Source organism: Thamnophis sirtalis, unplaced genomic scaffold, assembly GCF_051295495.1.
Source record: "Thamnophis sirtalis isolate CommonGarterSnake01/CBP01778 unplaced genomic scaffold, rThaSir2_p1.2 scaffold_10, whole genome shotgun sequence".
In the NCBI taxonomy this organism is placed as follows: Eukaryota; Metazoa; Chordata; class Lepidosauria; order Squamata; family Natricidae; genus Thamnophis; species Thamnophis sirtalis.
Window position 1 is genome coordinate 57,730,193 of NW_028261390.1, and position 26,411 is coordinate 57,756,603.

At 37.4% G+C, this 26,411-nt stretch overlaps 1 protein-coding gene across 1 annotated transcript in view; it reads right to left on the bottom strand.

Moving 5' to 3' along the window:
- The window catches only part of FSTL5 (follistatin like 5), a 356,407-nt gene that overhangs the window by 194,736 nt on the left and 135,260 nt on the right, over positions 1-26,411 (bottom strand). The window contains exon 4 of the mRNA XM_087724670.1: positions 12,153-12,401. Coding sequence (XP_087580796.1) covers positions 12,153-12,401 — 249 coding nt within the window. The remainder of the gene's footprint in view (positions 1-12,152; positions 12,402-26,411) is intronic.

The following is a 26,411-nucleotide window of genomic DNA, read 5'->3' on the forward strand; positions in this document are numbered from 1 at the left end:
TTTTAGCTGACTATAGTTAATGTTCTCATTAGAGAAAAATATTGCAACTATGTAGAACTCAGTTTTAGTTACTGCAGCTAAGTATTGGATCTACTAACTGATTCTCACTGGAAGATTACAGGAGATAAGAATTAAACAAAATTTTCTACTTACTCTACAGCAGCGGTATCAAACTCGCGGCCCGTGGCCCAGATGGATCACGTACTGGCCCCACTCCCACCCAATTTAGATAAGGGGGGGGGAGTCCCAATACGTCACCTGATGCCGCCATGTCGACATGAGTTTGACACCCCTGCTCTCCAGTATGCTTGGCATTTTGAAGCAGAGATGCCAATGGCAGAAGAGAGGATAAATGATGAGGATTTTTTTAAGGTGGAATGTGAGGCAACTGGCAATTGGAACAGAGTTCTCTTCAGGTGAGGAGGGGGAATAGAACGTCTAACTTCTTAGCATCACAGTGCGTTAATTTAATACTGTATATAAGAAATACTAATATCTGATGGTCATTTTGAAAAATCCTTTCTTAGCGAGCACCTAGAAGCCAAGAGGAACATATGTGCTAAATGTCAAGTTTGTAGGCTTTGCAGTTCTGGAGATTTCGTGATGACTGAGTGGTATTTGGCTTATATAGAGAGAGATTTGGTTCTAAATAACACTCTCACCAGCTGAAGGTATTATTTTATAAGAACATACCTGATTAAAGCTATGCCTAACAACAATTTATTCTTTCTGAATATTAACACATTAAGCTTTATATAGCTCTATCCTTTGTTCCTATAGATATAATCTGGGGAGCAGAGGCATCCCTTGCTGCCATATCAATAATCTGGGTAATACTATTACTGAAGTTAGTACTACTTAATTATTAGCCTTCTATCTGAGATATGGATATTTAACAAGACATCAAAATAGCTATAATTTCAAAATTTCATCCAGCCTGCAGAGTAATCTTCTCCCTCTCTGATTAATATAAAGATGTGAATACATATAATTTGGTTTAAGAAGTGCAAAATATTCACAGATTTTCCTTTTATTTAATTACTATAAGATATATACATTCTCCATTACTTTCCTATTCACAACACTGTCTATCCTCTGGCATAGTTTTTCTGCAATAAGATTTTTATAGTTATATGATAACCCAAATTTAAAATGACTTTCTTCACACTGTACTCTAAAAATAAATTATGTATGGCTCATGAGTTATTTTTAATGTATTTATTGATTTTTTTACCATCAACTTTTATAACGTAGTAATGCATACTCGTGTTTACATAAAATTGCAATGTCCATAAATAGAAATTAATTTACTCCAGATGTTTTGGCTTTAAATTCACATAAACTCTGCCATCATAGCCAAAGGTCAGGAATTATCCAAATTGCATAATCCTGTTCAACACCAAATAGCTACCCTTTTTTCAATATGTGCATGACCATCTTTTTTATCTGCACATGTGTTTTAAGGGTGTTCAAAGCATTAAAAAGAGGAGCTTTGCCCAGCATATCAGGAACACTTTCTAAGAAGCATTAAAACAGCAACATATTCTAGATAGGTCAATGCAGTTGCTTCAAAGGCTTTTCCAGACTGTATGCAAATGTATGTGCATACACAGATACCTCATTTCAATTCCAGTGGAGTTACTGTCTGTGCATGTAGACATGTACAGAGAACATGTACAAAGAAATTTTGAAGCAGCAATATTGCCTCTTCCGGCTGTTTAAACAACCTAATGTATTTTACATTGTAAATACATTATATTTTGCATATCCCTAAAACATGTTTGTTGCACCTAGATATAAAACAGTTCATATTTACATCTGCATAGATATGTGATCTAAGATGTTAGGGGAAGCAATGATAAACTGACAAAAGCTTGACAAAAAACGTGGATTATTGCAGCTAACAAAAAGATGCCAATGAATAGTTCGGTTTCTTCAACCTTGTCTTGTGTTCCATATACTGTAGTTTATCTTTTGAGAAGGATGTGAGTCTACAGAGGATGAGAGAACCAGAGATAAGAAAGTTTGGCATTCTTGCTCCAGCTGCAGTCAGAGCCTTTGAAGGACCCTCAATTCACACACCCCTTGTAAAGCACCTTTGAAAATGGCTTATTAACAACTTTAAAGAAGTTAGTCACTTCAAAATGAGAAGCATTTGGAAACATACATTTTAAGAATTCAAAATAAATAGCAAAAGGCAAGACATTCTAAATGGATCGAGAGCTCAGAAAATGTTGCCTGTTCAGAAATTCCTTGACTTACATTAATGACCATTCAAAGTTACAAAGTTGCTGAAAAAAAGTGATTTGTGACCAATCCTCACACCTATGACTGTCACAGCCTCCTGCAGTCATGTGATTATGATTCAGGCACTTAGCAACCAGCATGTATTCATGATGGTTGCAATGTCTGAGTCACATCATCACCATTTGCAATCTTCCCAAAGGGTTTCTGGGAGGGAAAGTCAATGAGGGAATCTGGATTTTCTGAACAACTACATTGTTTGCTTAATAACTACATACACTTAATGACTTTGGCAAAAAAAATCATAAAATCGGACTTGACTCACTTAACAATAGAATTAGTTATCAAGAAAATTCAGGTCCTAATTGTGGTTGCAAGTTGAGAATTCTCTAGAGCTAAGAATTTTAGTAAGGGTTAGGGTTAGGGTTAGGTTATGGTTATGGTTAAGGTTAGGAAAATATATTGTGCATTTATTTACCGAAAGAGTTGAGATGTGAATGGTGAGTTCCATATTTGCTATGAAATATGATTATTTTAGGGCTCTGAAGATTTTACTGACACTTGGATTGGAAAGGACCTTTAGCTAAGAGTTGAGTTATGGGATGAAAAGTTTTATATATTTTTTTAATTAAGAGGAGCTGAAGAGATAGCAATTTTTTATATATGTTATATATAAGATATATATAACATATATATAAGTGTTTTGCATTTGTGCTGATAAATAAATAAAGGGAGACTAGTATAGATCTATTTCAAGCTATTTAGCTCTCATCAGCTAGCCATACCCTTACTGGGACTTGAACCTGTGCTGTATTACATATTAGGCAGTTGTGTTAGCCACTCAGCCACAGGGTCTCCTCCATTACATACATTCATTCATACATACATACATACACACACACACACACACACACACACACACACACACACACACACACACACACACACACGATGAAGGTGGAATGGTTATTTCTTTTTTTTCTTCTGTTGTCTCTATTTTTTTTCCTTGCTGCTTTGCTTTCTTGCACTTTTTATTCCATTTTTCTTTTTCTAAATTTATATTATCTTTTATTGTTGTACTTAAAACTTTTAATAAAAATGTTATTAAAAAGAGAAGTATATAATGTAAATGATAAGTACTTTCTGTGAATCAAAGCTTTTATGCAAATCTTCAACTTGCTAAGAGCAATTTAAAGATGTTGCAAATTCCTCAAAAATAGCTCAGAAGGTCAAGATTATAGTTTGCATAATTAATTCTTTTTAATCTCATTCTTTAAAATACACTTGGCATTCATTCAGTAATACAATGCAGTACGAGAATAAAGGATTTTGGATTTTCTGCAAGTTTGGTTACTTGTTTATATTGTTCTATAAGTCAAAAAAACACAAAACGAAATATGATTTTTTCCCCTCTGGAAATGCAAACCACAGCCTATATTATTTGGAAAATCCTTTTCCTATCAAGATGAGTGAAGTCCAGTAACTCTGTCTGTCACTGCAGAGGGGGGAAAAATCAGGTTAGGTATTAGAAACAGACAAGGAAGCAATTTATCATCTTTTCTCCTGCCTCAAATACATTGTGCACTTTACAAAGGAGGAGAAAGAGAGATACAATCACTCCTTTATTTCTAAATATGTGATTGTAAGAGAGAATGTAGGAAATATGGTATAAATAACAAGATTCTAGATGAGACCCTTACTGTGCACATTTTTTGCTTTCCTTTTATTATTCCTCTCTTCCTAATACAGGCTGACCTTATATTACACCCAGTGCAAAAGTATCTCTAAACTTATTCCTGCCTGTCTGTTGCCACAACTGAAAAGCCCAGAAACTTTAGAATCAGTACACTTGAATAACTGGCTTTTTGCTTTTACTGATAGCGAAAGCTGATCCACAGCATGTGTTCAAAGATACCGTTTATGTATTTATCCTAATTATTGTATATAAGGTAACGGTAAAGGTTCTCCTCACACATATGTGCTAGTCGTTCCCGACTCTAGGGGGCAGCGCTCATCTTCGTTTCAAAGCTAAAGAGCCAGCACTGTCTGGAGACATCTGCATGGTCATGTGGCCGGATGACTAAACACCGAAGGCAGACGGAACGCTGTTACCTTCCCACCAAAGGTGGTTCCTATTTTTATACTTTTATTTTTACATGCTTTTGAACTGCTAGGTTGGCAGAAGCTGGGACAAGTTACGGGAGCTCACTCGATTACACGGCAATAGGGATTGTATTGTATTATTGTATATATTACATCTTTATTATTAATCTATTTGATTTGATTTGATTTTGATTTTATTAATATTTATAGGCCGCCCTTTTCCCTGAGGGGACTCAGGGTGGCTTACATAAAATAGGGAAGGGAGGGTACAAGACAATAAACGCAAAACAATACATAAGAGTAAAATAGTACACAACATTCATTCATCATTCGGGTGGGGCCAGATTATAATCTTTATCCCCAGGCCTGACGGGCTAGCCAGGTCTTAAGGGCTGTGCGGAAGGTCTGGACGGTGGTGAGGGTACGAATCTCCACGGGGAGATCGTTCCAAAGGGTCGGAGCTACTACTGAAAAGGCTCTCCTCCGTGTGGTTGCCAGTCGACACTGACTGGCAGATGGAACTCGGAGGAGGCCTAATCTATGCGATCTAATTGGTCGCAAGGAGGTAATTGGCAGGAGGCGGTCTCTCAATGTTAACATTTCAAACACTTCAAGTATTGAAGTTGAACAATACAAGTTCCACCTTTTTTTTCTAAATGATCAGATGACTTTATAATTTTGGATGGCGCACACACACAAACACACACCACAGTCATACACAAATACACACATGTAATTATATATAGTAAAGAAAGGGAAAACTCTAAACAATTATGTGTTGTTAATGTATTGTGTCGGGAATAGGGAATAATCTTGAAAAAATTGAGGGAGAGCTACTATTAATAGAAAAATAAATGAGACTTAAACCTAGGCCAAGAATCTAATGAATGAAATTGCAGACAAGTTCTCTCAGGTTCACAGTACTAATATATATGTGTGTGTTTTGTTTCTTATTGAGATCTATCTTGTAGAGCTGATATCAGAGGTAGGTTTCACATAACTCTACCACCAGTTTGCCATGCACCTTAACTATAAGTGTGTGGCTTGCACGCATGCACATGGCTTAGAAAATCATGGCTAAATAGGACATCATAGAGCTGGGGCGGTGGGTGCGCCACCCACAGATCACCAATACTGGTAAGTCCAAACCGGTCTGAATGGTTGAATACCACCACTGGCTGAGATCTATAATTACATCTATGAGAGAGACCAATCATTTGCCTAAACTACAGCTGTGCTGGTTATGAAGAACAGGGTATTAAAGTTAGAAAGCCAAAAGCAAAATCATATTCAATCTGAAGTTTAGAACAGTTTGAAGGCTAAGATAAAGGAATTAAGACCAGATGCTATTAAATTAAAGAATGTGAAAGAACAAAAATAGAAAAATCAAGATATGCCTTAAAAAATATTGGCTTAACACAGAAAAATTGAAGAAACTTTGGAAATAATAAATCATCAAATCACAACAGTATCTAGGAACACAGAACGCAATGGCCACAAATCATCCACTTTAGGAAAAATTATCTACTTCAATCATCTCAGAGGTAATTCTATCATAGGATAAATGTCATTAGAAATTCTAAAAATGGAAAATCAAGCAAAAACAAAAAAATATACATTCTGCAAATAATCTATGGAAAACTCAAAAAGATAAAAAATAAAAATGCTGAATAGATAAAAGAATTTGAAGATGAAGTTAGTAAAAATCAAAGGGAAAAACTAATAATAACAGCAGAAATAGTTGAAAACCAAATGAAAAAGATTTTAAACTGGACATTTCATGGAAATGATCAATGCACAGCTTTTGACTCAAATATCTGACCTTACCTTCAATTATAGCTAAACAACTTGATGAACTACTGTACAAAGGAAATATCAATGCTGATTAATATGCTGTCAAAAATTATCTAATTCAAAAAGGCCCAAAGAAAGGAAAAACACAAGTAAATTATAGGCCAATAATGTGTTTGGAAAGGCATTTAATTCATTATCATATAGTTGTATCATCAACAGCTCGAAAGTAATTTGTGCCAGTAAAGGCATTATAATGTTTATAGAAAAAATAATGATACAGTGGAAAAGAGAATTGGTGAGAGGAAATGAAAAACATAAGCTGGTTAACATTAGGAGGTCATATTCCAGAGTGACTCATTAACACTCTTACTATTTGTCATTGCTATGATTCCAGTTATTTTGAAGTAAACAAATCTTGGTTATAAAACTGCAAAGAAAAAAAAAAGTCTAACAAATCTCACATTGTTTTTATATGAATGGTGTGAGACCGCCTGCTGCCAATTACCTCCCACAGACCCATTAGATCTCACAGGGTTGGCCTCCTCCGGGTGCCATCTACCAGACAATGCCATCTGGCTATTACCCGGGGGAGGGCCTTCTCTGTGGCAGCTCCGGCCCTCTGGAATGAACTCCCCGCAGGGATTCGGACCCTCACCTCTCTCCAGGCCTCCCGTAAAGCCGTCAAAACCTGGCTTTGGCGGCAGGCCTGGGGTTGATGAGTTCCCTCCCCTCTCGACATGTATGGTTGTGCGACTGTTGTTTACTTTTATTATTTGTATTTTGTTTTTTTATGTTCCCCTTTCCCCCATTGAATTGTTCGCCGCCCTGAGTCCTCCCGGAGAAGGGCGGCATACAAATAATAAAATTCTATTCTATTCTAAGTTTTTTACAAGAATGGTGTGATTTTAATTGGAAAATCAGAAATCAAAATCCAATCCTTGACAAACACTGTAAGACTTTTACCACAGATATAGGAGTGGAATTTGGCCTAAAATTTGCTACAGTAACAATAAATCAAGGTAAAATCCCAAAGTATTCCAACGACGACTGGAACCCTCCTGCTGGTTTATGCCACAATCTTCCAATGTTGATTTTCAGATCTTGATATTTCATGATCTTCTCCAACTTTTTGTTTTCTATTCTGCTATCCCCCAGTATTGCCACGTAAATTCTTAATTTTTTCTTATAGACTTCCAATATCTGGGTAAGGGGATACTGAATGAAATAGATCTTTGGCTCTGTCTGGAAGATCTTTATTATGTCTTTTTCTTATTCTCATTAATTGCAAAGGATTTAAATTAAATGAGAGACTTAACAATAGAAAGCAGTATGCATGTAAAGAATGCACATTAATAGAATTTACAAGACATTCTATTTATTTATTACTTCTTTATTTGCTTCTTCTCTTCTCTTTAAGAAGATTAAAAATTAAAGCCATCATAATCTAGAAAAAATGTTACTTGACTCATGCTATTATCATTACTTCGGATACTTTCTTTTTAAAAATTATCTTTTATTGAAGAAATTTTCAACGCAAATAAAAGCAGATACTAATTTAGAATATAATAAGAAAAAGTAATAATGTAAAAAGGGAATAAAGAAAATAAAAAAGAAAAAGGTAATAAAGAAGTGGTTTCCTATCTTCTTGAAAGCAGTTATGTGCATTTACATTTTATCTTCTCTTACTCAAATTACATCATAGTTTCCTTCTTTTCATAATCTACATTACTAGTAATCAAATCTGTAAATCACTAACTCATTTCTTTCAGCAAAAAAGTCAAGAAGAGATTTCCAATCACTAATAAATACAGTTGTTAATTTTCTCTAAGCAATTAAGCTAATTTTGCTATCTCTGCTTCTTCCCTCATCTTCACCAATTATTCCTCCATCATCTTCTATGCTTTCTTACAGATAAAAATCATTAAAATTCTTTGGAAATAACTAGAACAAAGTGGCCCAGGTATAAGTAGTATAGATGTCCTGACATTGGAGAACATCCCCTAATAAATATTTTTGCCAGCTCTTATGCAACTTAACTTAGAGTAGGCAGACACAAAGGCATCTATGATTTTTGCAGGATGTTAAAAATGATAACCGGGCCAAAGATAAGAAAAGCATCTGTGATTATGCAGAAATGTTAATTGTGACTTTTCAGTAATTCCACATTCCACACGTTAAGGATATCATTATATAATTGATAAAAAAGAGATTTCTTAATATTCCTAAGGAGATGAAGAATTTTTGATGTTTGGATGTCTACATGTAAGTCAATATTATCCAAAGCTTTGTATCACATCTATTGCTTGGATTTCATGACTATGAATTAGCATCAGTAGTGCAGATACATTCCTGTATAATATGCTCATGCAGTTGTAACGATATAATCAAATACTGAACAATAGCAACCATGTTGTTAAAGTTACATCTAAATTAGGCCTCAGAAATACATCTCATTCTTATGCAACCAGCTGTCTTCCAAACAAACAATTTGGTACTGACCTTTCCTTTAATTCATGAGTCTCAAACTCACATCTAAAAGGCTGCATGCAGCCATTCAAATCATTTACTGCAGCCTGCAACAATATTTTGGAGATGATGAACTTGGATAAAAATAAAATAAAATAAAATAAGTGTTAGATATCTCCCCCTGCTGACAGACTGCAAGAGGTTTCTACCAAGGTCCTCTGTTCTGATGGAAACAGAGGTTGGATCTCATTGGCTATGAGGTCTGACAGATCCCTTTAAAAGGGCATGCTGCCCGACCATTCCCCAGCCGGATGTTTACTTGACATACAAAAAAGAGCTGTTGTTTACTGAATCCTATGTGCCTCCTTTACCAGATCTAACATTGGCAACGAAGGTGGGATTGGAAGGCAATTAGGCAAACAAAGAGAGTGAAGCCTTGCAAACAAAGAGAGTGAAGCATTGCAAGTACATCCAGCCCGGAGCACTCTGTGAGGCATCGAGCTAGTCATCACTGAACACCCAGGGAGAACCAGAATGGCCATGCATGCCCCACCAACTCCGTACAATCCAGATACCGAACACTGGGAATCATACATGCTGCGATTCGAGTGTTTCCTGGAAGCGAATTACCTCACAGGTGTTCCAGAAGCCCAGAAAAAGAATTTATTCTTAGGGTACTGCGGCCACGAAGTATTCGAGATGGCGAAAAATCTTTCAGAACCAACCCCTCTGGAAGCCATATCCTGGTATGTGCTACAACAAACGCTGAAGACCCATTACACGCCGAAGCCATCTAAATATGTTCGCTGTGCCAGTTCAGTACACGGACCCAGAAAGAGGACGAATCTATCAACGAATACGTGCCAGCTCTCTGGAAAGCTGCAGCCTACTGTGAGTTTCATGAGCTAGACGATCTAATTCTTGATCTCATAATCTTAGGGGTGCAAGATCTTAATCTGCAGACAAGGCTTCTGGCCAGATCCAATATCTCCCTACAGATCACATTAGATGAAGCTAGAGCATCTGAATCAGCGACCCAATCCGTGGACACCATCCAGCGCCACAGCATGCCGCATGCGCAGTAGCCGAACAAAGCCGGCGTGGAAATTCAAGTCCCAAAATCCACCCTGTGCCAGCTATGGAGGAGATCACATCCAATCATCATGTCGTTTCCATGACGCCATTTGCAAGCGATGCAAGTGGAAAAGGCACTTCACCAAGGTATGCCGCGGCAATTTTTCTGCGACCATAGGACAACTCAAGGGGGGCTCAAACTGCAAACAGCGACCCAAACCAGGGGCTTGGCAGAAGTATCCACGGGGTTCAGAGAGCGACGATAGAGTCACCAACCTCACTTCTGCCACACAAAGCCACCCGGAATGCACAAAAAAGCTGTCACTGTTCTGGTTAGACATATCCGGACCCTTCGCCCCAAAAAGCTGAAAGTCACTGTCCTCATCAAGGACTCTCCATGCGAAATGGAGATCGACACCGGGTTGTCACTGACCATAATCCCATGGTCAGTACTGAAGCAAACGATCCCTAAGATACAAAAGAGACACCTCAGAAACCCCGACATCTGCTTACGCGACTACCAGGGGAACCAGGTCCCGATCATGGGCCAAGCCACCTTCCGAGTACATCACAAGAATTTTTTCCCGTGATAGTGGTCAGAGATGACCTGCAGAGCCTGCTGGGGCTTGATTGGTTCCAAGCCCTGGGGATGGAAGTGACCGGAGTTACTCCATAGAAGAGGACGCGGAAGTCACCGCTGAAGCCATCTTTAAGGAGTTCGAGGGCACCAGTCTGGGTGAATACAAAGGAACCCCCATTTCCTTTAGCTTAGCCCCCACAATAGCCCTGATTAGGCTAAGCCCAGGAAAGTACCTTTCGCTCTCCGGCCAAAAATTGACAAAAAAAACCGATAACCTCGTGAGCCAGGGCATCATCAAACCAGTTGATCATGCACGCTGGGAAACACCAATTGTGACACTTGTCAAATCTGACGGGTCTGTACGCATCTGCGCTGACTATAAATGCACAATTAATAAAGCATTACAACAAAGCTCTTACCCACTTTGGTTATATAGGTTATACAGAACCTATTGCATTTCCTCGGCCCAGGAAAAATCTTTGCTAAATTAGACATGGCACAGGCATATCAACAGTTGCCAGTAGATGGTGCTACCACGGAGGCCCAAACCACAGGGGTGCATTCAAATGCAACCGCCTACAATTTGGCATTAGTATCGTCCCTGGACTATTCCAAAGAGTCATGGAATGACTTTTGTAGGGGATACCAAGAGTCATCCCCTATTTCGATGACATTTTGATATTGGCCGCAAATGAAGCACAACTTTTAAAACACGTACGAACAGTTCTGACTAGAATCAGAGACGAGAGCTGTTGTTTATTGAAGCCTACTGTGCCTCCTTTACCTGATCTAACAATAACAACTCAGTAATAATCCCAGATATTGGTTTCTGGTGAATAAAAAATGCTTCCCATTAAATAGCCAAAGTAAAACAACTCTTCTTTACAATTCCATTTGTAGTTTTGTTTGTTTAAGAAATAAATATATTTTAATATCTTATTACATATTGAAATTTTGTTTAAGTTTCATTCGCTAGAGGTTTCAACATCAACAGATGAAAGGTTTTAGAACTAAGGCCCCAAGGCTAATAAATTAGTCCTTATGTAGCATTTGTGATAATTTGACAGCCAAGATTTAGTTCTCTGGAGGAGTGGATAACAATCAGAATTTAGCATTTTATTTGTTAATTTATTACTGCCTTCACTGGGCTAATCAGGGCAAAATATGTGTGAAGCAGAACAATTAGTGCAAGAATGCTTCCAATTTTTCTATGGAATTCTTTTTGTTACAATGAAGTTTTCTTATGTCCCGTAAAAGTATCCCATAAAATGCCCTAACTCTTAATTTATAGCTTTATAGAGCCTTCAATATCACATGAAGAGAATATAATACAACCAATTATTGCAATAAGAATAATTAAATTATATTAAGAAAAAAAATAAGTGGCAAGAACATAGACAAAAAACAAAAGAACAGATGAAAGTAAAATAAGGACATTTAAAAATAATTAAAAAGGAACAACAGAATCACCTATGACATTTATTCACTATAGCCATAACATTTGAGTTTCTAAGAAATTTCTAAATGTAAACTGTTCCACTGAGAGTTGAAGGTGCGTTTCTTATAATTCAACCTTGATCACAATGGCTACCTCTCCAAATTGAGGTCACAAGATCCTGTTCCAACAATCCTATCAAACATACAATTTATCTGCAATCATTTTTCCAAAGAGATAGTTGAGGACTGAAGATAGCTAGAAGACTTCTCCCAATAAAAATGCTTTGTTAACTTAAACTTCCTTATTATTTCTTCACAATACACACTAGATTTCCCAGAACCTTAATCAAAATAACTTCAAAATAGGTAACTGATTTTGAAATGAGATGGCTGGCAAATAAATTCGATTAATAAATAAAGTCATGTCTTTAAGCTATTATCCCCCACTACTTGCCTTTGAAGAAGCAGTCTTCATTGTGGACAATAGTAATCTTCTGCTTTTTCAGGCAGGCAGCCCGGTGTACTTCGCAGTGGTTTTCATAGAATTCACCATCAGAACCACAAACAGGCTTGTAATGAGACTTGCAATATTCCATGCAGGCACATTCCCCTTGTCCTGTTTCTCTGTTGACAACACAATGCTTACCCAAGCCACAATACTTATTTTCACAGGATCCAGGAAGAACACCATGATTCACAGACCCTGAAAAGAAATAGAAAAGGCTGTTAGATTGTCAGCCACAATCTCACATTTTTGTCATATTCACAGTACCAATGATGGTGTGAAGACTACTTTACTGGAAAGTAATAATAAATACAGTTCTGATGACGTCACTGTAAATAGAACAGGAAAATAATAGATATTTGTAATCTGCAGTTAATTTTTTTAAAAACAAACACACTAAGAGAATAATACATTAACCAATTTCCCTTGACATGCAAATAAATTTGAGAATTCATTAAGCATTTTATGGCTTTAACAAAAATTATAGACCCCATGGCTCCATGGGAAAACACAAATGCACAGTCTAATAGATCCTAAATTAAAGTTCATATTATTAATACTGTGAATTCTATTCAGGATTTTTAAGTACTATATTACATATGTTTCTGACCATAGTAGATATTTAGTTCGGGTGAAGTTACTTTTTGATCCAAAGCTCACTCTACAGCTCTTTTTATACCAGTTTGTACCCAGAAGCCCATACTGTATTTGAAATTTGTATTTATTGTATTTCTGAAATTTCTATGCTGCCCTTCTCACTAAAAGAGCAATTCTGGGCAGCTTACAATATAATAAAAGTAAGTTCATTATTCTCCCCTACTTTATAAAATCAAAGTAGGCAATATACAACAATTTATGATGGTCTTTATTTGATTTGTGAACAAAGGGAATTGGATTTCTTGCTTGCAATATCCCATGGTAAACACTTAAAACAGCAATATATAACAAACTTCTCCAAAATAACGGCCAATTTAGCCTCATATAATGAGGTATTTGGGAATAATCCTCCAGAAGAATGGAGTGCTTATATTTATCAGAGTGCTTATATTTATCAGAGATGGAAATGCCTGCATGTAATTTAACCTCTCAGTGGCTGGATTTCCTGTTTCTGATCCTTGACCATAAACTAATCAAAGCTTTATTAGATCTCCCCTAATCAGGGGTGGGTTCTTGCCAGTTCTAACCTCTTCTATAGAAATCTAGTGCCATTTAGAATAAGGTGACCAGACATCCCATTTATGGTGGGACAGTCCTGCTTTTGAACAATTTGTCCCACGTCCCGCGGCGTTGTTAAAAAATCCCAATTTTGGCTTCATGTTGAAAGCGCAGTGGATTTGCTTACGAAATCCTAACTGGGGCAAGACAAAAGACACTATGTCTAACCTCTCTCTATGTCTCAGTACTTTCATTGAAGATATTAAAACATGAAAGCAAGAAAATGGACCCCCCCTTTTACTTCCTTTTATAGGAAAAGTACGACCCAGTACGATAGAGCTCCAGGAAATAATTCGGCTAGAGAAGTAGCGACTGTTCCTTCCTGGATTTCCCAGAGCGGAGGGGCACGGACCTCAAGGGAACCTGGAAGGGCACGCCTTTTCTGCCGGCCAAGACTGTGCCTGGGGAAAGAGCCATCGAGTCCCGATGGAGATAGGGCAAGGAACGGGCCTTCTCAGCTCCGCCAACTTCTGTTTTGCCCCTGAGCTGGGAGGAAGCCGGACTTACTTAACAACTGTCTTGCTTTATTGTGATCATAAGCGGAGGACTACCTATATCAGCACCCATGGCAGCCCCTGGGGGACCAAGAGGCCATCAATCCCTCCCTTCCAGGCCCAAGAGCCCCCTTGAGGGCCAAGTCCTGAAGCCACCCAGACTGAAACCCCCCCGGGAGGCCAAACGTACCCATCACCCTCCTTCCTGGGGGTGGATATGGAGTTCTTTCAGGGGGAGGGGAACCTATGGGGGTCCCCCAACATCAAGCATCCTCCTGTCATCCTCCTGTCCCTCTTCCTCAGGGGGGGCTCTGTGGCTGGGGAATCCCCTGGAAGGTGGGGGGGTAAGATTCCCCCATTGCTGGGCAATGGGTGCTGCTTCCGTGTCTGTCTGCGGCGCATCGGTGACATTAGAGAAGCACACCCATGGCCGGGGACGCTGGTTGGAGCATGGGGGCCACCCGGGAGGTCAAGCCGGCAGCGGCGCAGAACGAGGAGCCCATGGACGATGAGGAGGTGGCAGCGGGGGGCCACAGGGAGCCAGGGGCGGCGGTGAGGGCAGGGCCGACAGGCGGGGGAGGGGAGGGGCAGCAGGGAACACCTCTGACCCCTACCTCTTTCTCTGCCCTCCCCCGCAGAGCCCCTGGAATATCATGATCAAGCACCAGCTGGTTCAGCGGCGCGGGTGGCGGTCCCAAATGATGACCAGGTAAGCCCCCTTTCCCCCAAGAGCAAGGTGACTAGACCATAAAGACCAAATTGTTAATCAAGAACCACCACCCCCGCTCAATGGTGTCCCACTTTACCAATGTCAAAATCTGGTCCCTTTAGTTTAGAACCAGTTCCAGCTCCCTCCTCCCTCCCATGCACACATCATCAAGATGAAGAGAGGAGGAATCACAAGCAGAAATAGGGCTATACATTATGATCATTTCTCTAAAGTTAAATTAAATTTTTAAGCTATTCATAATTTAATAGTACATGCCTAGCGCTTTCCAAAAGATATATAATCTTAACCAGATTGTTAAATTCATAATTTAGAGACTGTGACATGTTTTGATTTCTTTACTTTTTAAGCACATAACTTAAAAGTGTTTATACTTCATATTTTATAGTATAATTTAATTTTTAATTTTCCATATAAAGATGGATGCAATGTAAATATTTCTATTTACTAGTTCAGTGTAACTCAGATAATAGCTTTGGGAAGCCTTTTCAGAAAGGTAAGCATCCAGATATCAGAATGCACATCCATTTACCAGAAGCTATTCTTTTTTATCTCTAGTAAGAAAGCCCAGGAAGGCCAGTATGCTGAATCCCTAAGACTAGTAAATACAATTCTCTTGAAGTTAAATAACAAGAGAAATAGCTGGAGACTTGTTGGTCTTTGATTCTTCCTGAAAGCAGCCCACAATGTAATATATTCTAGGATAGGTGGGTGGATGATTAAATCTTGTAGGATTTAGGAAGCAATCCAATCCATCCAGGATGAATGCAGTGTGTGCTAGATAATCAGTGTGTGCTAGACTTTTGGTGTAATTTTGATGCTTAACCCTTGCTTGATTACTTTTGAAATCCCTTTTCTTTCTCTTTGAAGCTTAGTCTCCACTTTGTATTTCTATATTGCTTTGTTTATACTTGCTACATGAATATTAATCATTTTTCTAAGCCTAATACTTGATTATGTGAAATCAACTTATTTTCGACTCCTATCACCATAGATAGATTTTCTTCATGAAAGCCTAATATTTATTTTTCCTTTTCATATCTAAAAACACAAACATATTTAAAAAAAACATTTTTGTTGCTCTTTGTTTGTTTACAGCTACCTATTTAAATACATAACTCTGGGCAGTAAACAATCCCTAACAAAGAAACAAATACATAATAACAGGTGTTTATCATACATGATTATTCCATAAAATAGCAAATAAATATTGGCTTCTTCCAACAAACCGCCTGTTTGAAGAAAAGGCCAAATTTTACCTTAGGGTCATAAGCAATCTTGTATAGTGCCCTGGTTGACTCCATTTTCCAGAAACTAACAAAGCATTAAACAGACCTGGCCTTGATAACTGAAGAATTTCCTAAGTGCAGTCTGGAAACCAGTTCATCCATTAAGCACCAGAATTGGGCCAATTTAAGTGTTTTGTTTTCTCATGCAAGTTAGCAGTTCCATTTATTTTATTTATTATAATTTGTCAAACAGAAACAATAACAGAAATAATATAAAATACAATGGCAGGGATGATAGGCCCATTAGTGCGCTTATGCCCGCCCCCTTTAGGGACATCTTAAGAATGAAGTGAGGTACATGGAAGTCTATTTGTGACTAAAACTGTGAAAATTTGTAGTTGAGACAACTGAATCAGGTAGGGCGTTCCAGACTTTGACAACTCTATTACAAAATTGTATTTTTACAGTCAAGTTTAGAACGATTTACATTGAGTTTAAAGCGGTTGTTCGCGCATGTATTATTGCAATTAAAATAGAAAAAATCATTTACAGGTAAAACATTACTAAGTACAATTTTGTATGTAATATCTAAGTCTAACTACAAACAATGCAGTTCCAAGTTATGCAAACCAAGAATTTCGAGCCTAGTAGCATAGGGATTTCTATTATGTAAAGAAAAGTGCAAAACCTTTCTTGTAAAATACTTTTGAACCCACTCAATTGTACTAATGTCAGATATATGGTAGGATTCCAAGCAATTGAACAGAACAGATTGGTCTAGTGTAAGTTTTACAAGCTCTAGTTAGCAATACAATATTTCCAGAAAAGAAGCTTTGTTGAATTAAGTTTACACCTTTTAGTGCTTTTTTAGCATGCTGTTACAGTGAAATTTGGAGCATAGATCGTCAGAGATAAGTACACCTAGGTGCTTAATAAAGTGAGGGTCAGAGGAGGAGCCAACGTCGCAACAATACGGACGTATGGTCTCTATGCTCCGAGACCGCAGCCAATACTTTTGCTGCTGGGTGATCCAATCGGACTTAAACCATCCTGCAGAGACGGTGAACAGGAAGAATACGTGTTGCTGATCTCAGGGACATCGCAAAGTCCCTGATCGATGCAAGAGAAGTTCTTCAAGCCGGCGAAAAAAAATCCAGCCAAGGCTGATGAAGTCGGGGAGGCTCCAAAATGGAAGGATACAGAAAGAGAAAGTGTTTCCAGCTGGTGAGGAATTTTTACCGTTTTAAAAGAAACTGCCTATAAAAAACTCAAAATTAATTTAAATTGGAGAACAGAAGAAATAAGCAGCGGAATTAAGTTTGGAATGGTTTTGGACAGGGGGTTATCTTACTTTTTAAATGCTATGTTCACAGATGGATTAGGTTTTTCTTTTATTACTCTTTGTAACTAAAATTCTCCTCTTTCATTACTGTGGGTGTTTTTCTAACTCATTCAAGAATTGGACCTTTTTTAACTTGAAATACAAAAAAAAATACAAAAAGAAACAAAGAAAATTACAACAATAACACTGCTACTCAGAGGCTGGAGGTTTGTGTATTGGAAACGAAACACTCTTACTTTTCTTGCTGATTGTCCTGGCTTGGCGCTCCAATGTCTCACTGCTTGTTTATAGAGAGTGATAAAAGGAAGGGCATGCAGATGTCCCTTTGAATATATCTTCAACAAGAGGAAAGTGAAAATAAATAAATTTATTGTGAATCTATGCTTAATCTTGTAAAAACCTTCCAAGCTAGAACAGCAGTGTTTGTTAGCTGGAGATAATGGCACACAATTTCAACAGCAGAAAGAAACTTTAAGCCTGCAAAATATATTCTTAGAAATTCAGAAATTATCAAACACATTTGAGAGGATGGAGAAGTTTGAAGACTTAGAGCATCTAACAGTAAAATATGATGAAGAAGTTGGAGATGTTTATCAAGTGGAAAAAGTGGAGGTTAGAATTCTAAAAATCGAAGAGGAAAATAACCATAAGGAAATTAAATTTGCTGATATTTATGGTGATTGGTTTGTTTCTGGAAATGGAAAGAGTGGAATACTGAAAGAGGAATTAAATGGAGGGGAACGCTACCCCAGATGGCAAGACACAGAAGAAGAAAAAAGAATGTACAGATTTAAAGAAAGAAATTTTATTAGCAACATCATTGATAACACTACTGACAATCAAAGATAAGCTGATTAAGGAAACAGAAGAAGGGCATCAAAATTACATGAGAGATTTTATAAGCAAGGAGTTGCTAAGAGGAGTCCATACAAATCTGATTAAGGAGATGATTAGAGGACTGACACCACAAATGGCAGAAGGCATGAGACTGTTTTGATACTGGAAAGATACAGGTTGATATATGGATATATATATAATTTAAAACTAGTTAAACTTAGTGAAATTTAGTGACAATAGATATAGTTAAATAAATATTTGATAATGATAATAATGTATATAATGTGTTGTGTTATGATAAGTAATAATTGGATATGAATATTGAATGGTACCCATGAAAGGAAGATTAGAAATCCTTTTGGATTATATATAAAGGTTAATAAAAAAGAACTAAGTTAGATTCAGTTGTCTTGATTATTAGCGGGGGGGAAATGTTATGATACAGGATATAGTCAAATAAAGGAGGGATAATGATAACAATGTATATATAGGTATGGGTACAACATAAGGAAACTGGATATAAATTGTAAACAGTGATTTGAAAAGGAAGATTAGAAAATTTTGTTACTAAATATTATGGATGTTTAGCTAGAGTAGGACATAAGGATTCAGTGTTAATGGAGGATTTTAGAAATGGTAAATGAAATGCCATTATGTGGTTATGTATTAAATCTTGGTATATTTTATGATGAAGGACGTTGAAAGAATTATAGTCAAATGAAAATGGAGGTATGATGATGGTAACATATATAAATATATGAGTTAAAATACTTGAGTTAATATGAATTATGCTTGATGTCTGTGGAAGAGATGCACGAAAGCCTTTTGTAGCCAACGGATACACTTTCTACAGTAGGTAAAGAAGGAAGATTTTATGTGTTGTTTGTTTTGAAAATTAAAAATAAAAATTTTTATTAAAAAAAAAACAAAGTGGGCATCATCTGCTAAATCAATACCATCTAGCTTATATTTGACATTCTAATTATGTTTACCAATATGTAAGACAGAACATTTATTAATTGAAATTTGAAGTTGCCAAATGGATGACCATTCAGATACATAGTCAAGATCACTTTGCAAAACAACAGAACTATCTGTAGTATTAAATAATTTTATGTCATCGGCGAAAAGGATGCAATTGCTTTTAAGTTGATCACATAAATCATTGATATAGAGCAAGAAAGGGGTGGAACCTAGAATGCTGCATTGAGGAACACCATTATTAATTGATGCAGGATTAGACCATGGCACAACAAAACCGCAAAGCCCTTATCCGCGGAGACATAAGCGCGTCGCTAAAGCCGCGACGTCATCATTGCGCGTCATCACCACTGCGACAACAGCGCAGCAACAGAAGGGCGCTTTAAAACGGCGCCACGGCAGAAAGCCGATTTCCATTAAGGTAAGGGTTAGGATTAGGTTTAGGGGTTTGTTTTAGGATTAGGTTTAGGGTTAGGTTTAGGGTTAGGTTTAGGGTTAGGGTTAGGTTTAGGGTTAGGGTTAGGTTAGGGTTAGGTTTAGGGTTAGGTTTAGGGTTAGGTTTAGGGTTAGGTTTAGGGTTAGGTTTAGGGTTAGGTTTAGGGTTAGGTTTAGGGTTAGGTTTAGGGTACTGAGTGCTTGGGAATGCGCGGATTTGCCCTCCACGATTATGTCATCGCGGTAGGGTCGCGTTTGTCCTTAGCGCTTTGAATGGTGCGAATTAGTCTTCGCGCTTATATCTCCGTGAATAAGGGCTTCGTGGATTTGTGGTAGAACCGGATTAGACAGTGAGTTCCCTCTTTTGACTTTCTGCAGTCTATTAGAGAAGAAAGCAGCAATCCACTTGTGCAAAGGTCCAGAAATGCCATTTAACTCCATTCTTTTGAGGAATTGATCAATTAAAGGACAAGGATTGATGGTACTTATATTACTTCTCTATCAGTTCACATTTGTTCTGATGGAAAAGCTTAAATCATATGTAGCCTCTATACAGGGTAAACTAGTGGTAAAACTGGGACTAGTCCATGCTCATCATGTTACCATGAATTCCCCAGATCTGTCTGAGAACATCAGGGTGGGATGGACACCGAAAACGCTCATTTTAATAAAATGTGACACTTTTTGAGAATAACTTGGTAGGACACAGAATTATTTGTATTCTTTTATGAACCCAAATTCAGGAAATACTGTCACATGTACAAGAGATATCATTGAATTTGAAATGAAAATTGGCCCTAGATATTCGCATATGATGTCCTTAGTGTTTATTTTGTTTAATCATCCTTAGGATATTAGCTTTTATTTTAAAAAAAACACAAATGTTGGCAGTATAAATGCAATATTATTTTAAAATGTTATTATTTTACAAATGCTTCTTTATGCAATAATTCTAACTAGCTTATAAATTAAATATGATTCAGAGATAATAAAATCTCTATTTGCGGCTTGATATTTTCTTAATTACACACCTTTGCACAAGAAGAAAGGCATAAATCTGGAACATCAAATAAATTTTAACTATATAAAAATTAGCCTACCCTTTGTGGATAAAATAAATAATAGAACAATATTATAAGAAAACAAATATTCAGCTTGCAAATGATTATGGTAGTGAAATAACCTCAGGGTTGTGGGAAAATTGAAATAAAATAATGTAAAGTAAACTAAACTGAAGTAGTAGAAAGACAGTTAATATATACAATAGGCTAGATAAAGCAAGCCAAGAGTGATTCTAATTATTATACTAAAGCTATTAAAACATAGGCTCTGAAAACACTTGAAATAAAAGAAATTGAAACAAGATAACAAAAGAAAGCCAATATTTTCCTTCTACTAAGCATGAATTAGAAATGGAAAAAATGGCCATGGAAAGCAGCAATGTACATCTACTGCAACCATTTTATGGTGTTTATGTGCATTCATGGAAGCTTAAAAGTCTCGGCAAGATATTTAAAGACAACATTACATTCAACTAAAGCAGGGTGGGCAACCATAATCCTTTTACCTGTGGATTTCAACTCCCAGAATTCCTGAGCCAACCATGCTGTCCATTCCTGAACTCAACTGTCTAATGAAAGAGCAGTTTGTTGTGATGAAGAGCCGAGGTGGCGCAGTGGTTAAATGCAGCACTGCAGGCTACTTCAGCTGACTGCAGTTCAGCAGTTCGGCTGTTCAAATCTCACCGGCTCAGGGTTGACTCAGCCTTCCATCCTTCCGAGGTGGGTAAAATGAGGACCCGGATTGTTGTTGGGGGCAATATGCTGACTCTGTAAACTGCTTAGAGAGGGCTGAAAGCCCTATGAAGCGGTATATAAGTCTAACTGCTATTGCTATTGCTATTGCTATGATTAAAGCCTGGACTTAGAAATTTGGAGACCAAATCCTAATTTTGCCTTACGTACAAAACCCAGCTGAGTGACTTTGAACCTGTCATTCTGACTCAGTCTAGGTTAGGAAACTGAAATACAAGTGCTGGAAATTGCTTTTGAAAATGTTGCCAGAAAACAACAACAAGCCATCTGATAGGGAAAAGTGAATAAAACATATATAATATGCATATTCACATAGCACTAGTTTAAGAGTGGTGTAGGCATAGCTATGGTGAATCCTGTATGGAAAATTGGGGAGAAGGGAATGTTTACAACTTCAATAGGATGGAATTTACATTTGAGTGCAAAGTTTACCAATAGTTATTGTTGAATTTGAAACTGCATATATATTATCATTATTAAGCAACTGTGTGAGAAACATATCTACTGTGAGTTATCTAATTTCTCTCTGAAAATTATTCAGTTAATGAATTATTTGTCTGATTGTATTATAGGTATTATACACGCTATGAGCAAGAAATATTTGGCTTGCAAAGCTGAAAGAGGTTTTTAAAAAGGCTGGGAAGAGATTAAAATAAAAAAGGCCCTCATATATATTATACTGGAAATAAAGTGTGAATATAGTTCTACGTTCATGTATCTTTTGTGGCTATATTGTTATCAATTTGGATGTTGAAAAACATTGAAATGGGAAGAGGATGATACAATCTCACCTGTTCTGTATGTCTAAAAAAAATGCAGCTAACAACAATGGTGCATTTCTTTATTTTTTAAAAATAGATGAATGTAAAATTTGAATGGAAGTGACATATAAAGACATATATGAAATTGATATGGCCTGACTACATATTTATTTGATCTTTACACAGATGGATGAATCTGTCAATTTTATTTTCTACTAAATTCCATTTTTGCTGTTTTATATGGTTTAAAAATAAAGAGTGAAATGTCAGTAGCATCTTTCAAAAATTAAAATATATGTTTATACATTTAGTTTAGATTATTTAAAAAAGTATTTTAAGGCTCATTTTAACACCCTTTTAACCATTGAAGTTCATTGGTTTAGTAAGCTTTTACAAAATAAAATAATCCCAAAAGACTTTTGACTTTTGAAATGTTTCATATAGTGCTACTTTTATCCTTTTCATGTACATCCAAATGGTAGAAAGTTAGTAATGATCATGAACAAAATGATGAATGTTGTTTTTTTTTAATCTGAGACTACTTCTCTAAATAAATGACATATCTCAGTCTTCGATATTGAAACAGGAATTTGTATTAACTTGACAAAGAGAAAAATGTTGGTGGACTACTGACAACAAAAGTATGTATTGAGACTTAAGAAATTTTAGCTTTCCACAGAAAGATTTTGATGCAAGAATACAATAAAGAAAGCTATTGAATAATTAATATTTTATAATTAATATTTTTATAATACTAACAATTAAAAGAGCTGAGGTGGCGCAGTGGTTAGAGTGCAGTACTGCAGGCCACTTCAGCTGACTGCTATCTGCAGTTCGGCGGATCAAATCTCACCAGCTCAAGGTTGACTCAGCCTTCCATCCTTCCGACGTGGGTGAAATGAGGACCCAGACTGTGGGGGCGATATGCTGACTCTGTAAACCGCTTAGAGAGGGCTGAAAGCCCTATGAAGCAGTATATAAGTCTAACTGCTATTGCTATTGCTAAAAGAACCCGCTCCCATTTAAATGCTTTACCTAGAGAAAGCTAGGTTGCATAAATAACACTGGACATTTTTTAATCTGAAGTAGCTGTAGAAATGGATTATAATTCAAGATGGTAATCTGCCAATTAGTTCCACTTCTATCATAAACAATTAGCAGAATGCAGTCGTTTGTTTGCTATTAATTTACTTCAGAATCAATAAAAGGGGAAAAAAACAAAATTGGTATTACTCCAATTTACTTTCCCAAAGCTTCGCTAAACCACCACACATATTTAAATTTACTGAAACTAAATTAGATGTAGAAAGGGCAGCAGCTTTAAGTATCAAATTGCAACCATTATGCGGGTTACAAACTTAAAAACTAGTTTTTCTTATTGCTCTCAGGGGTGATTAGCTTTAAGTAGTTATGCATAGGATTACATTTAAAAGGAGTGGACTCACTTGTCTTCCTGCACTCTAAAGTTCTTAAAATATTCATGCAAAATGTTGGCTATTATTTACTTTCAATATCAGTCACGAAAAAGTCCATTAAAAATTTCAAGAATTGTATCTTTGTGTATGTTTGTGTATGAGAGCTTTCCATTCTAAGAAGAAAAGCACACACTTTTTATTTGAAGATGTATTTGGAGATAATACTTGAAAACAAAAATAATCTTCAATAACAACAGATCCTTCCGAAAAAGAAGTTTAGAATATTTTATATATCTTTTACAGTTTATGAATTTCTTTTTAAATGATATACTTATCACCTTTTATATTTAGTGAATCACTTTTTTAAAAAAAAATAACATGGAGCATAGAAACAAATAAGCAACATGAAAAGAATATTAAGGAATTTCCCATCCTTCCCTCCATGTTTTAATTGTATTTTTAATTGTATTTTTTAAAAATAAAATGTTTCGTAGAATTGCCCATGAGTGATAAAGTGAAAATACATTCGAATAATAAATGCAGAGTTAGAGAGCTAAGATGAATGCAAAACAGTCTCTTTTCTGTTGTTCTGGACAAATGATAAAAAGATATTGAAAGTATATTAATAAAGGGGACATGACAGAATCAACTGACAGGAATAGAAGCATTTTAACCCAACCCAAGAAAACAATGCATATTATACCCATCTATAATTATTTTAATAATTTTCCACAAAGTTTTATTATAAATCTTTGTTACAATCAATCACTCAACATAAAACAATAAACAAACATTGTATCTTTTCCTGGGTGCTGCTCTGGGGAGTCCAAGCATGGGTTAAATACAGCCAATCTGCCCAGGACTGAATTGAAACTTTACGCCTTCCCTCGTTGCCTTTTCTTCCCAGGATGATTAGGAAAATTCTATTAGAGGAGGCGGAAATTCTGCTCGTGGCTCCCTACTGGCCCAGAAGGACCTGATTTGCCAACCTGGTGAGTCTCTCCGTCAACCCTCCTTGGTGGATTCCCTGGCACAAGGTGTCTCTCAGCCAGGGGGTGCTTCAACATCCAGAGCCCCAGTGGCTACAACTAGTCATCTGGCACTTGAGAGGGACCTCTTAAATAGGGGTAGCCTTTCCACCAAGGTCATTCACACCATTCAGGCATCCAGGTGGCCTTCTACAACCAGAATATATGACATGATGTGGAAGGTCTTCGACAACTGGTGCAGAGAGCACGAGGCTGAGGCTACTACAGCTACAATTTCCCAGATCTTGGACTTCTTACAAGATGGACTTAACCAGGGCCTAGCTCCTAACACTCTTAGATGGCAGGTGGCGGCCTTGTCCACAATTCTGATGGTAGATGACCACTTTTCCCTTGGGCATCATCCCATCATCCGCAATTTCCTAAGGGGTGCAACCAACCTGAGGCCTCTGATTGTTCGCAGGTACCCCTCATGGGATATCAATGTAGTGTTATGGGCTCTCATTGCCCCGCCCTTTGAGCCTCTCCATTCACCCCGCCTCAAACAACTGACATTTAAGATAGCCTTTCTGATTGCCATCACGTCTGCACAGCGAATTTCCGAAATGGCAGTCTGTTAATTCCCGATGACTTGTGTTTGATTCAACCTGACAGAGTGATCCTCCATTTGGACCCGGCATTTATACCCAAAATCAATTCTTGGTTTCAACGGGCCCAGGAGGTCGTACGTCCGAATTTTTGTCCACACTCCAAACATCCCAAGGAGAAAAAGTGGCATATGCTTGATGTTTGTAGAGTGTATGATACGTAAGTACATCAAACTCATGGCTGCCTTCCGTTGCTCTGAATCACTTTTTGTTGCATTTCAACCCATCTCTCAGGGCTGCAAAGTTTCTTCTCAGACCATCGGTCGCTGGCTATGGGCCTGCATCACCTCAGTCCACATTCTTCAATCTATCCTGGTGCCATGCCATATCACCACTCATTCTACAAGAAGCGCTGTCACCACGATGGCCTGGGCTACCCAGCCACTGATAGAGGAAATTTGCAAGGCTGCAATGTGGACTTCCTTATCTCCCTTTGTTTGACACTACAGACCGGACAAATTCGCCTGTGCGGAGGGGCATTTGGGAGGTGGGTTCTCCAAGGCATTTATACCAGCGGAGAGACCCTGGACACCTCTGCTCCTGCCCTAGTGACATTTAGCTTGGGTATGTCCCATGCTTGGACTCTCCAGAGTAGCACCCAGGAAAATGACTATTGGCTTACCTGAAGGGTCCTTTTCTGGGTGCTGCGAAGGAGAGTCCAACCCCACCCTGGAGTCTGCTCCACCAGTTTTCATATGGTTCTGCGGAACTGTGGATACTTGTTTTGACTTCCTTGACTTTGTTCCTGAACTTCTCAGCGCACATTGTCCACGCCTTCATTGAAGAAAATCTGAAGAATAGCCAGCACCAGAAGCGTGGCTTAAAGTTTCACTTCAGTCCTGGGCAGATTGAATGTATTTAACCCATGCTTGGACTCTCCTTCGCAGCACCCAGAAAAGGACCCTTCAGGTAAGCCAATGGTCATTCCATTTCACTCTTCTCTTTCTCAAAATTTTGCTGGAAACCTATATGATCCCTGATTTGATGTAGTGTATGGGTAGGTGTAATAGATCTCCAGCAAAAGGATGATGTACAGGAGGCATAAATATGTTGTGGCTTTTTGAGACTCTTGGTTATTTTTTTAAGAAGATGGATTGTTTTCCCAATGATAGTCATTCAAACTTTTCTGTGTTGTAACCTTGTAAATTCTTCTTCTCCCATAAAAAAGCATAAAAACATGCTTCTTTCATTCCATTTTCTTGACAGACTCAAATACATAGATTTTGCATTATTTATTTCCTGATTCCAGCAATCTCTTTCAATCCAGCCTCTTCAAATCTGTAATTTTTGTAGATGACATGACATCCTACCTTTCTATTGTGAAA